This window comes from Salarias fasciatus, chromosome 7 (genome assembly GCF_902148845.1).
Source record: "Salarias fasciatus chromosome 7, fSalaFa1.1, whole genome shotgun sequence".
NCBI lineage: Eukaryota > Metazoa > Chordata > Actinopteri > Blenniiformes > Blenniidae > Salarias > Salarias fasciatus.
The window spans coordinates 20,385,686-20,397,817 of record NC_043751.1 but is presented as its reverse complement, the minus strand read 5'-3'; the positions used below and the strand labels follow the sequence as shown (position 1 = coordinate 20,397,817).

Sequence of the window (12,132 nt, the reverse complement as noted above, 5' to 3'; positions counted from 1 at the left end):
AAACAATTAAAGTGGTAATAGCTGCATGAGTAGGTTTTAAATAAGCCTAAAAAGATCATTCAGAAATCTTCTGTGCTACACTATCATGAGTTTCAAATAAAATGTACTACAGTGTGAGCAGAGGTTTCTAAATAAAGAGTGAATTTGTCTCTAAAAACAAAAAGCTAATCTCCTTTATCCATAACCAAACCTCTGTACTCCTCAGAGGAGAAATGAAAAGTATACAGCACTGACAGTGTCAGCAGTCAAGCAAGCTCAGAATAAGGAGTTGAAAGTGTAGGAAAATTGGAATTTGCTTCTTCTTTTTCACGACAGCTGAAAACAATGTCATAATTCTGTTATGGCGCTGTTCAGAGGTTACCCCCTCCTCATTTTCATTCAGGGTTCCCCAGCCATTTCCCTCCTTTCCCTTTTGGAAGGCCCCTCGTCCACACCGGCCAGCGCCGCATTCCACAGACGGTGGGAGCACCTTGAAGCGCAGCAGACCCGTGCTCGCAGGGGCATGCACGGCGACCGAGCCCCCCCGCCTCAGCTGCCACCAGGCCTCAGCGCGAGCCTCCAGCTCTGCCAAGGCGACACTCGACGGAGGAGAAACTGCAATGCGGCTGCAATACGGTCTGCGTGATGACAAGAAGAAAACAACTGGGTCTTCCAAGGAGCAGAGCGATAACTGTCCTGCATTAGCCACCTCCGAGCTGCTGAAACCAGCTCTGAGTAAAAACCCTCATGCCACAGTGGGGCCTCCCGTGTCTGGACTGGGTGGCTGGCAGCTGCGATATCGGGGCGCACGCCTCAGAGCACCTTTTCATCTGACCCCAAAATCCTTGAGGTCTTTACTACACTGACACACATCTCCAGTTTCAGCTTCCCAAAGCTTCCTGTGTGCTCGGCTCACAGAACAATAATGTTCTTGTACACAATCACATGCCAGAGCATGGCAAATTTACAATACTGTGAAGAACAGTTAACTAATAATTGAGCTTGTCAATGCAGCATGGATATATCCACATATACTCTTTACTAGAAAGAAAAAGGACAAGGCGGCAGAAATGACACCAGCTGACTTTTTTCCACTGCACAAAAATGTGCAAAGAAATTTAATTTAACATTTTTGACTTAAAAAAAAGTGCATTATTATCATCTCCCATGTAAAGTTTTAAGTAGTAAAGTTAGAGTGATGAACAGTGTGAACCATCTTTTTGCCAGTGTTTGATTCATGCTGAAAAAATGTCATCTTTTTTTCCATCAAGTAAATAATTCAGACATTGTGCAGCAAAATATACTGCAGTGACATAAAGAGAGCAGTGATACAAGTCCAACGTGCATATGTGATAATGCAACTTGGTGAATTTTATTGGAACAAATGTGCATTTCCTGTTCCTTTGAGCAACATTTCAACTGTGGAGCAGTGTGTGTTCTGAGATGTTTGTGAGTAAGTCAGTTCGTAAAAAACCCTTTATTTGTCCTCAGGGGACAATTTAAGGGAGCAACAGTAGCTTAAGACAACATATATGATATCAGTGCTTCTGACTTCTGGACTGCTGCCAACAGGTGTGACGGCATGTTGAAAGAATGAAGTGAAACACAATCTGTATAATGTATGATACTGACTGACCGAATATGTGAATGTTGATACTGCAGTGACAAGTCATTTAAGCTACATCATAAAGCTCCACTGGACAGCAGAATGTCTTTTTAGAAGAGTTGAAGTTCAGGATTACTTTTAAGCATGCATCACTAACACACACTGTTTACGCCCATCTGTCTATTCATCACTTGCACTGTAGAGCTGTTACAGGCCTTCAGTGTGCTGCACTGGATGACTGTTGTTTCTGACCTTGCACACCGATAACCAGTCGGATTTATGCAAAATCTCAACATATAGGTGTACAAATGGCCAAGAAGTGGAGTAATATTCCACTTTTTTATTAATATGTTTGTACTTGAAGGCATGTGGATGCAAGGATATTCATGAGATGGGTGTAAAATACCAAATAACACATGATTTTACTTGCTCACTGTTATGTTTAGATTCACAAGATTCACTTTTATCTTGTCATAGCAGAGCAGGTCTGCAAGTCATCTTCATACTCATTAAAAAGCTTGTACACAGATGTTTTTTAGAGACCTGTCTCCTCAGGATCAAGACATTTGAATAGAGGGAAAAGCCGATCCCCTCTCAGGAAGAGGTGAACCATGTCGTTTTTTTCCTTTCCCCTAAATTCCACCTCTCTGTGCCCAATGCGACCATCCATCAAACTGCGAAGCCCACCAGTCCATTATGTTTCCGAACAACCGTCGTGTTCAATTCCCACATCGCAATTCAAGAATGTGAAGAAAGAATGATAACAAAAGGCAAAGAAAATAGGAGACATTTGTCGACAGTACAGCCCATCACACTCTGACTCGCATGTGTATGAAAGCACCCTGAAGAGGAGGCCTCTACCTCTGGAGCTACTTTTAGCTAAATTGTGACTTTCTAGTCAAGCCCACTTGCTGTGATTATCAAACACACATCTGGATGGACTTAGCGAAGAAATCCTATAAAGAACCTAATGGGCTCTTCAAACATTTCTGAAGACTGATTAAGAGCCGTTCCAGATCTTGTTCGCATCAATAAGTTCCATCTGTGATTTATTTAGGACTTTGCTGAATTTCTCATCTACTTGCTCTCTTCAGTGAGTGAGAACTTGGATCGACTTCTGCGCTTTCTTTGGTGCACATCTGAATATATTGATATGGAGATAACAGACCTCTTCTTTCCCCATGAAGCCTGTATGGATCACTGTGTGTAGGAAGGCTAGCCGTCCATGCATAATAAGGCTTCATTTTTTTTAAGCCGCCTTTGTGAATAGTTGTTAAAATCTCACTCAGTTTCTTCCATTCTAACAACACAATAAAACTATTATTTGTAGTCCTGCCAGCTTGAAAGGCAAATTTACACCATGCACATTAGTCTAGTGAAATTGCAAGCAGGCAGCTATTTTAGAGCCTGTTCGTCTTCCACGAGTGTGACCCTTGTGTTTTATAAGGGAGACTAACACCATGAACTACATTTGTTACAAATTAGGCTTCCTGGCGCCGTAAAGTTGACACCTGCCACTTCAAACCTTATTTTTCAGAGGGGAGGAGGACAGCCATCGTGAGACTGCTTCAACAGCTGCACTGATGGACATTAATGAGCTCTGTCAGATAAACCAGCTACTGCAATTTTTTTTTTTTACAATACTTTCCTCATTACAATCATTCTAATAACACTAAGACGCGTTTTCATCCTGACGCCAAAATTTGATTTAAGTGTGACCAAAAGGATCTGATTTTTTATTTATTTTTACCCTACTTGATGAAGCAGTAATCATTGATTGTGTATAGCAGTAATTCACCACCAGATGGCGCCAAAGTAGTAGTTTCCGCTCCTGTCAATGCTGCGTTCAGGTGCCGATTCTGAAGAAATATTTCTGGACATCAAGCAATAATTTAAAACTAAAACTAAAACTAAAACTACTAATAATAGTAATAGCAATACTAATGCTAGTACTAATAGTATTCGTGTACTACTGGTAATAAAAGCATAATAAGCATCTGTATTTACTGCCATTTATTTTACAAGCAGGATAAAAACTTTTGATTCATTTTAACTACCACTTGTATTTATCTTCCTCCGACAAAATATGAATATTTTTTAATAATTTAAATGGTGAAAATACTAGTTTTATTCGACACATCGGTCAATCACGACGGCAACTTCACATTTTCCGAAGGTACCTGAAAGCGTCTGCAACCCGGAAGTGGAACCAAACTTTAGCTCGTAGCTGTAGCACAACAACAAAACAACGACCATCAGAGCCACGCTGAAACCCCATCGCCAGTCTCCACGTTAGAATGGAGCTGTAGGCAGGACTTTCAAAGAGAGGTAACTATCTCCAGCACAGTTCTGTGCTGCATGTAGAGAAACACACGTTTCATTTTGATGCTATTCGTCTTCATTGTTTCCCGCTAGCTCACAATAACACACAGTTTGTTGTCTTTTTCTCCGCTGTGAAGATCATACAAAGTCCTTTCTTAGGTGGGCTTGGTGGGTTTACCGCTGTAGTGCTTCAAATGTTTTATGACATTTTCCTTTTTCTGACTGGAAGTGGTTCAATGGGATCTAACGGTACTAACAGGACAAATAGAAAGAAACATGCTACATCAGCAGCTACACTTTGTCCTGAAAATGCAGAAACCCCAGCCACATTCCCCAATTTTAAATCATTGCAGATTGTTAGTGTTGCCTCTTATACCATTATGAGTGTGGTGTATTATTCATTGTATTACCTGAATAAGTATTACCTCACTGAAGAAGTGCTTGTGTTGAATGTTTGTTGAACTTGAAGTGTCATCATCATCATCATCATCATCATCATCTTTCTGACTGTGTCACACAAAAACAACTGTAACATTAACTTAACAATTCAAAATTCAAGTGCAGTGACAACCACAAACTGTATTGTAACAGCAGTGTACAGTGCTTTGGCAGGGTGGACTGCTTGTGTATATTATACTCTGTTGTCAAATTGTTAAGTCCCCCTCCATACACTCCATATATCTATATAGTTTCTATAATACAACGAATGAGAAAGTAAATAAATCCTTGACCACACATATTTCCTGTGATGACATCTCTACTCTTGTGTCTTCATGAATGCTTGAGTATTCTTTAAATACCGAAATCATTAAAATGACTGTGAGACTGACCTGTGGTCTGTTCTGCAGCGCTGAGGAATGGTCTGACTGCAGCAGTCAACATGCACAGCCGTCTGCAGGAGCTGAAGAAGGAAGAGGAGACTCTCCTCAAAATCAAAGTCATGCTACAAGACCAGCTGAACAGGTTGAAGGTGAGTGTAAATCAAAAATACATTTGTGTTGGCATTTGTAAACAACATGTGGTTTATGTTTTGTGTGTCTGTTCTGTATTACAGTTTGAAGAAGGAGCATTGAAGTCTATAATAAATGCTCAAACAGAAGGGGGAGCCTCTCAGCGTTGGTCCCCGGAACCTGAGGTGAGTTGCTGTGTTGCTGACGGGGTCGTTTAGGGCAGAACCCTGCAAGGTGCTCAGAGGTCACCGTTTCTTTGTGCCCGATGGCCTCATTAAATCAGGTTATTCTAAGTAATAATGTTCAGACAGGAAATTTTGGATTTGGATATATGTGTATGTTGTATTCAGGTTGATTACTTCAGTTGACATACAGTATGTGTCTTATAGGACTATAGTAGTGTTACTTGAATAGATTTCAACTGCTCTCAATTTAAATTATTTGTCTGTTCTTATTGGCTGGATCATCTATGCTGCTTACCATCGTGGTTAAAGCTCTCGTCTCACAGCGAGAGTATCTTGTTCCACTTTGCATGTTCTCTCTGTGCTTCTGTTAGCTTCCCCCACTAACGCCACTTTCCTTTCATAGTTGGAAAAAAAAATGTTTTTGAGGTTAATTTGTGACTCTAAATTGCCCGTAGGAGTGAATGTGAAGTGTGTGGCTGGATCTGTGTCTTCACCTGAAACATCAGGGTTTAGCTCCAGACACTCATTTAGAAAAAACACTATCAAAGATAGTTTTAGTTGTCAATCTGAGGCTTCTTTCAAAGTGATTTTTTTTGCCTGTCATTAATTCTGTGGATAAAGCATGATCAATTTGAGTGTATTAGTGAGTGAGTATAGTATACTTCACTTTTTTTCCCCAATACTTTGTTTTATTTAATCTTTCCCAGACAAGTGTAGGTTGTTTTTAATCAGTACAATTAATCAATTAATCAGTACCACGGACACTTCTGTGGCGGCGCACCAGGTCAAGTCTCGACCTTTATTGTGAAAGATCTGAGACTGAATCCAAGTTGTATAAAAAAAAAAAAAAAAAGAAGTGCATCTAGGATAAAAACTAGACCAGGTGGACAGTAAGTTGTAGTGAGCTGTCATGGCGAAAGAGAGCATCGACCAAATAGACAGTGTTATAAATGTCCTCTGATAAAAAAAAGTAGCAGCAGAAGCACGGATTGGCATTTCCTGAAACATCTCAAATATCAGTACGTTCTGACCAGCATCGACTGTGTTCAACATCTGTCATGCATTTTCAGGTTCACATTAACGTTGATGACGAGAGCGAGATCAACCGAACCAAGCTGCTACTGAACGCTGCTGTGGATTGTGACATGGAGGAGGACGAGGAGGAGGAAGATGAAGATGAAAATGAGGAGGACGAAGAAGGAGAAGGTGACCAAGAGCTTGAGTTTATGCCCGAAGAGGATGAGGACGAAGACGATTACTGAGATTCACGATCGGTGGTTTACTTGTTCTCCTGTTTCGTATCATTTGTCGGGAAGTTTAATTTATTTGGACGGATTGAGTTACAGTTCCAGTGTAGTTATGTGTGGTGCTAGCAACACGCTCTCTTTTTTTTGTCAGGGTTGAAGGCACATCAGCAGAATCTCAAACAGTGTACGTCATGTTTGGAAATTGATGCAGTGAGACAGTGTTATTGAGTGCTTCTAGATTATTAAGCATATTGTGCATTTTAGACAATAAGAAAGAGAGCAGCAATTCACTCAAGAATCCAAAATACAGAAGTGTTGGTATGTGTTTGTGGATGAAAATATATGGCTGGGCCATATGAGAACCTAGTATGTATGCATTAAGTAAGAAATGATCATTGTAAGCACAAAATAAATGTTTTGCATATGTTTTGTATGACTGGATTTTATTTTTCCAAGTTCACTCACTGACATGCTCACCATCATACACTAGATGTACTAATTATCTTCCTAGATATTGGACTTTAGTCATATCAGTTTAAATTTCTGGGCCTGCCCTCATCGCAGGCGAATGGGTAGTGCAGTGCAAACACTTTCCGCCAGAAAACCATTCAGCAATTTCTAAACAGCTAAAACAATACATGGCGCCTCACAATAACAGCAGCTTTCACACTGACAGCGGGGACCGCTCTGGAGAAGGGTGGTGCTACAGCCAGGAATGTACAATAGAGATTACATGAATAGATATATACGGCTTTCAGCTTTTCTACCTGATCCCCCCATCCAGCCACACCACTGGCTTCAGCACGCAGGCCTGCTGCAAATGCATTCTGCATAAGGATCACAGGTAAATTTAACTACATTGTAATGATTTTGACAGTACTGATTAATACTCTGAAGGACAAATCCTGATTTAAAAGATAAAGTGTAAGTAAGCAATGTGCATTTAAACTTGTGTGCATATTGGTTTTATTAGAATATGTTTATGCTTTTGCAGAGCCATTGATTTAAGTTCTTCACTGAGTGTATGATGGGATAACATTATGTATGTCAGTGAATGCATTTGTTAGAGATTATCAATGCTGAAAATTGCCATAAGACTCAGAACACCTGCAATTAAAATGTATTCAAAAGTAGGTTATTTAGATTCTCTGGAACAAATGCTGCTAATATGAAGTAGATAAGATTAATTTTATTGAGATTATTAAACGGTGAGTCCACTGTCTTCTACTGTATGTCCCCACTCATGGGCTTTTCAACAAAGAGTGACTGTAAGTGTCAAGCATGACACAAATTTATGCAGATTCTGGCAGAGTAATTCGACATCAACCAAAGCAATCCATCAAAATTCTGTTAATGCATTTCTTAGAATTGTATTTTATATTTGCGTGAAAAGCTTGTCCATTGTCCTGTGATTGTGCACCGTAATTACATCAAGCGCTCTGACATTAGCTTTGCTTACAGAGGTAAAACCATCGTTTGTATGGGATCTGTCTGCCTCAGCAAGTTGAGCTTTCACTCCATTGAGTCTGAACAGCAGCATTTGGTGTTGCATTAGGGGCATGAGACCCCCCACAGTCCCATCATCACGTCGGATGGTTCCAGACTGCTTGTGATTTTCAAAACCTTTTCTCTTCTAGAAATTATATTTTATTTAAAAAAAAATATTGCAAAAAACTGTTTATTTTGGCTTGAATGCATCATGTCTGCTCCAGAGTGTGTATGACGAGTGGTTCTTGTTTGTGTTCAGCCGTCAGTGAGGGCCTGGAGAACGACGCCGTGTCTGTGCTGCAGACTCCGGAGTACCATGCTGCCCAGCAGTGCAGTCGGTGTGTGCCATGTGCTTGTGTTGGTGCTGTGTCTGTCTGCGGCTGAGGACTTCGACTGGGCAAAGAACGACCGCGGCTCCTTCTATTATGGCACTTTTCCAGCTGGTATGGACAATTCAGAGGGATGCAGCATTTTTTTTTTCTAAATCCATTCCTAAGTTCTTGTTCTGATGGTGTTTAAAACATGGATATGTAATCTAATTGAGTTGTGTTTGTCAGGATTTTCGTGGGGTGCCGGAGGTTCAGCCTATCAAACAGAAGGAGCCTGGGACACCGATGGAAAAGGACTGAGCATCTGGGACGTGTTCAGTCACAAGAAAGGCAAAGTCCAGCAAAATGACACTGGGGATTCGTCTTGTGAGGGCTACTACAAAGTCAAGGTGGAGTTATTTAAGAGCAGAATTGACAGAAGTTCTTTTCTCAAATCACAGTAGTACTAATTCAACTTCTTCACTGAAGAAGAAGTATAAAAGTGAACACCCTGGAGTGCAGATTCGTCGCCGCCTCTGTTTAAGCAATGTTGTTTCAGGGATGCCGATACATTCTCTGACCGTGCTGTTTATATTCCATACAGGATGACGTTTCTCTCATGAAGGAGCTAAAGCTCAACCACTATCGTTTCTCCATCTCTTGGCCCAGACTCATTCCCACCGGCATAAAGTGTAAGTTTCCTGCTGTTAATCTGAGCCTTCTGGAAGTCATTTCACACACAAGATACCATTTCTTAATAGTTATTTGACTCTAACTTGATTTGCAGCTGACCACGTCAATGAAAAAGGAATTCAGTACTATGATCACCTGATCGACCATCTGCTGGAGAACAAAATCACCCCCATCGTCACTCTGTATCACTGGGATCTTCCACAGGTTGGTGTTCCAGTTCTGGCAATTCACTGGCTCAGACTTAAGAACTTTGTTTGAAATGACACACCGGATTCTCTGCTTTTCCAGGTCTTGCAGGAGAAATATGGCGGCTGGCAAAACATAAGCATGGTGAATCATTTCAATGAATTTGCGAACCTGTGCTTTGAAAGATTTGGCAATCGGGTGAAATACTGGATCACATTCAACAATCCCTGGGTATGTTCTCAGTCAGTTCTTGTCTGTAGCGTTTCAAAACATGTTTACATACTTAACACAGTGTTGTTGCATTGGTACCCCACTGCAGTCTGTAGCAGTTGAAGGCTATGAGACGGGTGAACATGCTCCTGGCCTGAAGCTGAGAGGAACGGGAGCTTATAAAGCCGCACACCACATGATCAAGGTATGGACCAGATGGCGCAATAGATCCAAGCGTCAAACTCATCCAGCAATGAGTTAACTTCAAACCAAATTGTTCTCCTTTATAGGCACATGCTAAAGTGTGGCACACCTATGATACTCAATGGAGAGCAAAGCAAAAAGGTAAACAAGGTCAAAAACTGAATGTTAACTAGTGATGTGCAAGTTATGGAAATTAGAGGTTGATGATAGAAACTACTAAAATAAGTTGCGCTAATTCATTGCAGGTACCGTGATGCTAATACAACGGATAATCGGACATTTTTTGTTTCTGTTAAGACCAGCATTAATGAGGTGCTTCCGAAGTAAACAGGGTTTCAGTGAAATAATAACTAAAAAAATCATGATGAACATATCGGTTCCTGTCAAGTGACGTCATAGTGTGTTAAACCCAACACTGATTCTGGACGCTGTTCCTCTCTGCAGGCCTGATCGGCATCTCTCTGTCGGGGGACTGGGGGGAGCCGGTGGACATCAGTAACCAGAAGGACATCGAAGCAGCTGAGAGATACGTCCAGTTCTACCTGGGCTGGTTTGCCACACCTATCTTTCACGGAGACTATCCTCAAGTGATGAAAGACTTTATCGGTAAGCTGAGTTCAGACCGTTTTAGACGCCGAAGCGGCACTGACCAGCAGCCTGGTTATTATCGGTGTCTGTGTGCGCAGGAAGGAAAAGTGCCCAGCAGGGGCTCGGGACATCTCGACTGCCTGCCTTTTCTCCACAAGAGAAGAGCTACATGAAGGGCACCTGTGATTTTCTGGGCATCGGTCACTTCACCACACGCTACATCACCCAGAAGAACAACCCGTCCGGCCGAAGCAGCAGCTACTTCACCGACAGGGACCTGGCCGAGCTGGTGGACCCGCGCTGGCCGGACCCCGGATCCGAGTGGCTCTACTCCGTGCCGTGGGGCTTCAGACGTCTGCTCAATTTTGTCAAGGTGACTCAAAGCGGAGTGCGTTCTGCACCGCGGCAGACTGCGGCCCTAATTAAACTGCAACTCAATGCACCGCGTATCGATTCGTCTCTCCTGTCTAGACTCAGTACGGAAACCCGATGATTTATGTGACTGAGAACGGCGTCTCTGAGAAGATGCTCTGCACGGAGCTGTGCGACGACTGGAGGATACATTATTATAAAGACTACATCAATGAGATGCTAAAAGGTGAACGAACTCCCAGATGTTGTACAGAAATGTATAAAGTCACGTCGACGTCTCACACTGTCTGTTCTCCGTGTCATTCAGCCATCAGAGACGGAGTGAACGTGAAGGGCTACACCGCCTGGTCCCTGCTGGACAAGTTTGAGTGGGACGAAGGCTACTCTGAGAGATTCGGCCTGTACTACGTGGACTTCAGGAACAAAAACAAGCCGCGCTACCCCAAAGCGTCTGTCCAGTTTTACAAACGCATCATCAGTTCCAATGGATTTCCCAATCAACGAGAGGTGAGATGGGACGACGGCCTCACTCTGCGAACAAGAGCTCAGAACTCTGCCGAAATGGGAAACCGATCATTTCTGTTTGTCCTTTAATTCTGTCTGCAGGTTGAAAACTGGAGAAGGAAGGCTGTTGAGACGTGTTCTTCTAGCAACCAGCTCCTGGCTGCAGGTCAGTCTGAATTTGACACTGGTGATCATAATTTCCAGTGATAGGAGGAGAACCACTAGCTGGGGTAAACAAAGATTGTAACCCAAATAGACACAATAAAAAAAAAAAAAAGGATCTCAGAATAAAATTTGTTTTATTAACAAGTTAACAAAAAGATCAATAGAAATAGAAAACCTGGTTTCAAAAATCTTTCAGAGTATCTGAGCTATCTTCTTTGTTTGCCCCTACAGCTAGAAGAAAGTCCCAGGAACATGCAGAAATGCCAAAGGTTTGGCCAGTGCATGATGAAGTTTAGGGTACATGTCTCCTATCATGCGATCTGTCTTCTCGTGTCTGTGTGGTTCGACTAACCGACTGACGGCACTGGGCTTCCGCAGTTTCACACTAACACACGCTTTTTAAACGAGCTCAACAAATCCCTCATTCACATCATATTTAACAAGTAAATAAAGTCTAATCTAATCTGCGTAAGGAGCTGTTCTGGTTTCTCGGCAGCTCATTGGTGGAGTGTGTCCACAAGTTGAATAAAGAAAATACACTCAACATTCAAGACATTTCTAAAACATTTATCTTCAGTTCAGATGCTGCTTCATGAGATGCTTGCTACCGGCTGCATGCAGTTCTCAAAGGGTTAACATGTCATTCATCAACTCTGAGTACTTTTTCTTCTCTTGTTAGAGGAACAGCGGAGTTCTGCTGCCAATATTCTAAGACTTATTCATGGTAAGGAATCCCTCATGTTCACTGTGAGTCAGATTAAATATGGTTTCATTTAGCGGGAATATATTAACCCTTTGAGTGCTGTGCTTAAGCATCATTACTGGCTTCAGGAGTGTCTGCAATCTGCTGTGATGTCAGCATGTTATTAATGTGTGTGTGTGTGTGTGTGTGTGTGTGTGTGTGTGTGTGTGTGTGTGTGTGTGTGTGTGTGTGTGTGTGTGTTTTGCAGACCCTCTGACCAGCCACATGGAGATGGTAACCGAGATCGTCGTTCCCACTGTGTGCACGCTGTCTATTCTGCTCAGTGCCATCTTCCTCATGTTCCTACTGCGCAGGCGGAACTAGAAAGTGTGCATGTTTACAAATACAGGCAACACACACACACACACTTCTACAGGTGCATA

At 42.1% G+C, this 12,132-nt stretch overlaps 2 protein-coding genes across 2 annotated transcripts; both read left to right on the top strand.

Annotated features, from left to right (window-relative positions):
• Window positions 1-3,768: 3,768 nt before the first annotated feature.
• Window positions 3,769-6,716, top strand: snapc5 (small nuclear RNA activating complex, polypeptide 5). Its single transcript, XM_030095408.1, has 4 exons — window positions 3,769-3,913; window positions 4,756-4,877; window positions 4,962-5,042; window positions 6,113-6,716. Exons 2-4 carry the CDS (start codon window positions 4,788-4,790, stop codon window positions 6,302-6,304), a joined length of 363 nt encoding a protein of 120 aa, XP_029951268.1. The 5' UTR covers window positions 3,769-3,913; window positions 4,756-4,787; the 3' UTR covers window positions 6,305-6,716.
• Window positions 6,717-8,093: 1,377 nt separating this feature from the next.
• On the top strand, window positions 8,094-12,129 carry lctlb (lactase-like b). The gene is made up of 14 exons (XM_030095402.1): window positions 8,094-8,220; window positions 8,335-8,495; window positions 8,690-8,777; window positions 8,873-8,982; window positions 9,067-9,195; window positions 9,284-9,379; window positions 9,465-9,519; window positions 9,823-9,984; window positions 10,065-10,339; window positions 10,438-10,564; window positions 10,646-10,845; window positions 10,945-11,008; window positions 11,687-11,731; window positions 11,958-12,129. The coding sequence occupies exons 1-14, from the start codon at window positions 8,094-8,096 to the stop codon at window positions 12,071-12,073; spliced, it is 1,755 nt and encodes a 584-aa protein (XP_029951262.1). The 3' UTR covers window positions 12,074-12,129.
• The last annotated feature ends 3 nt before the right edge of the window (window positions 12,130-12,132 follow it).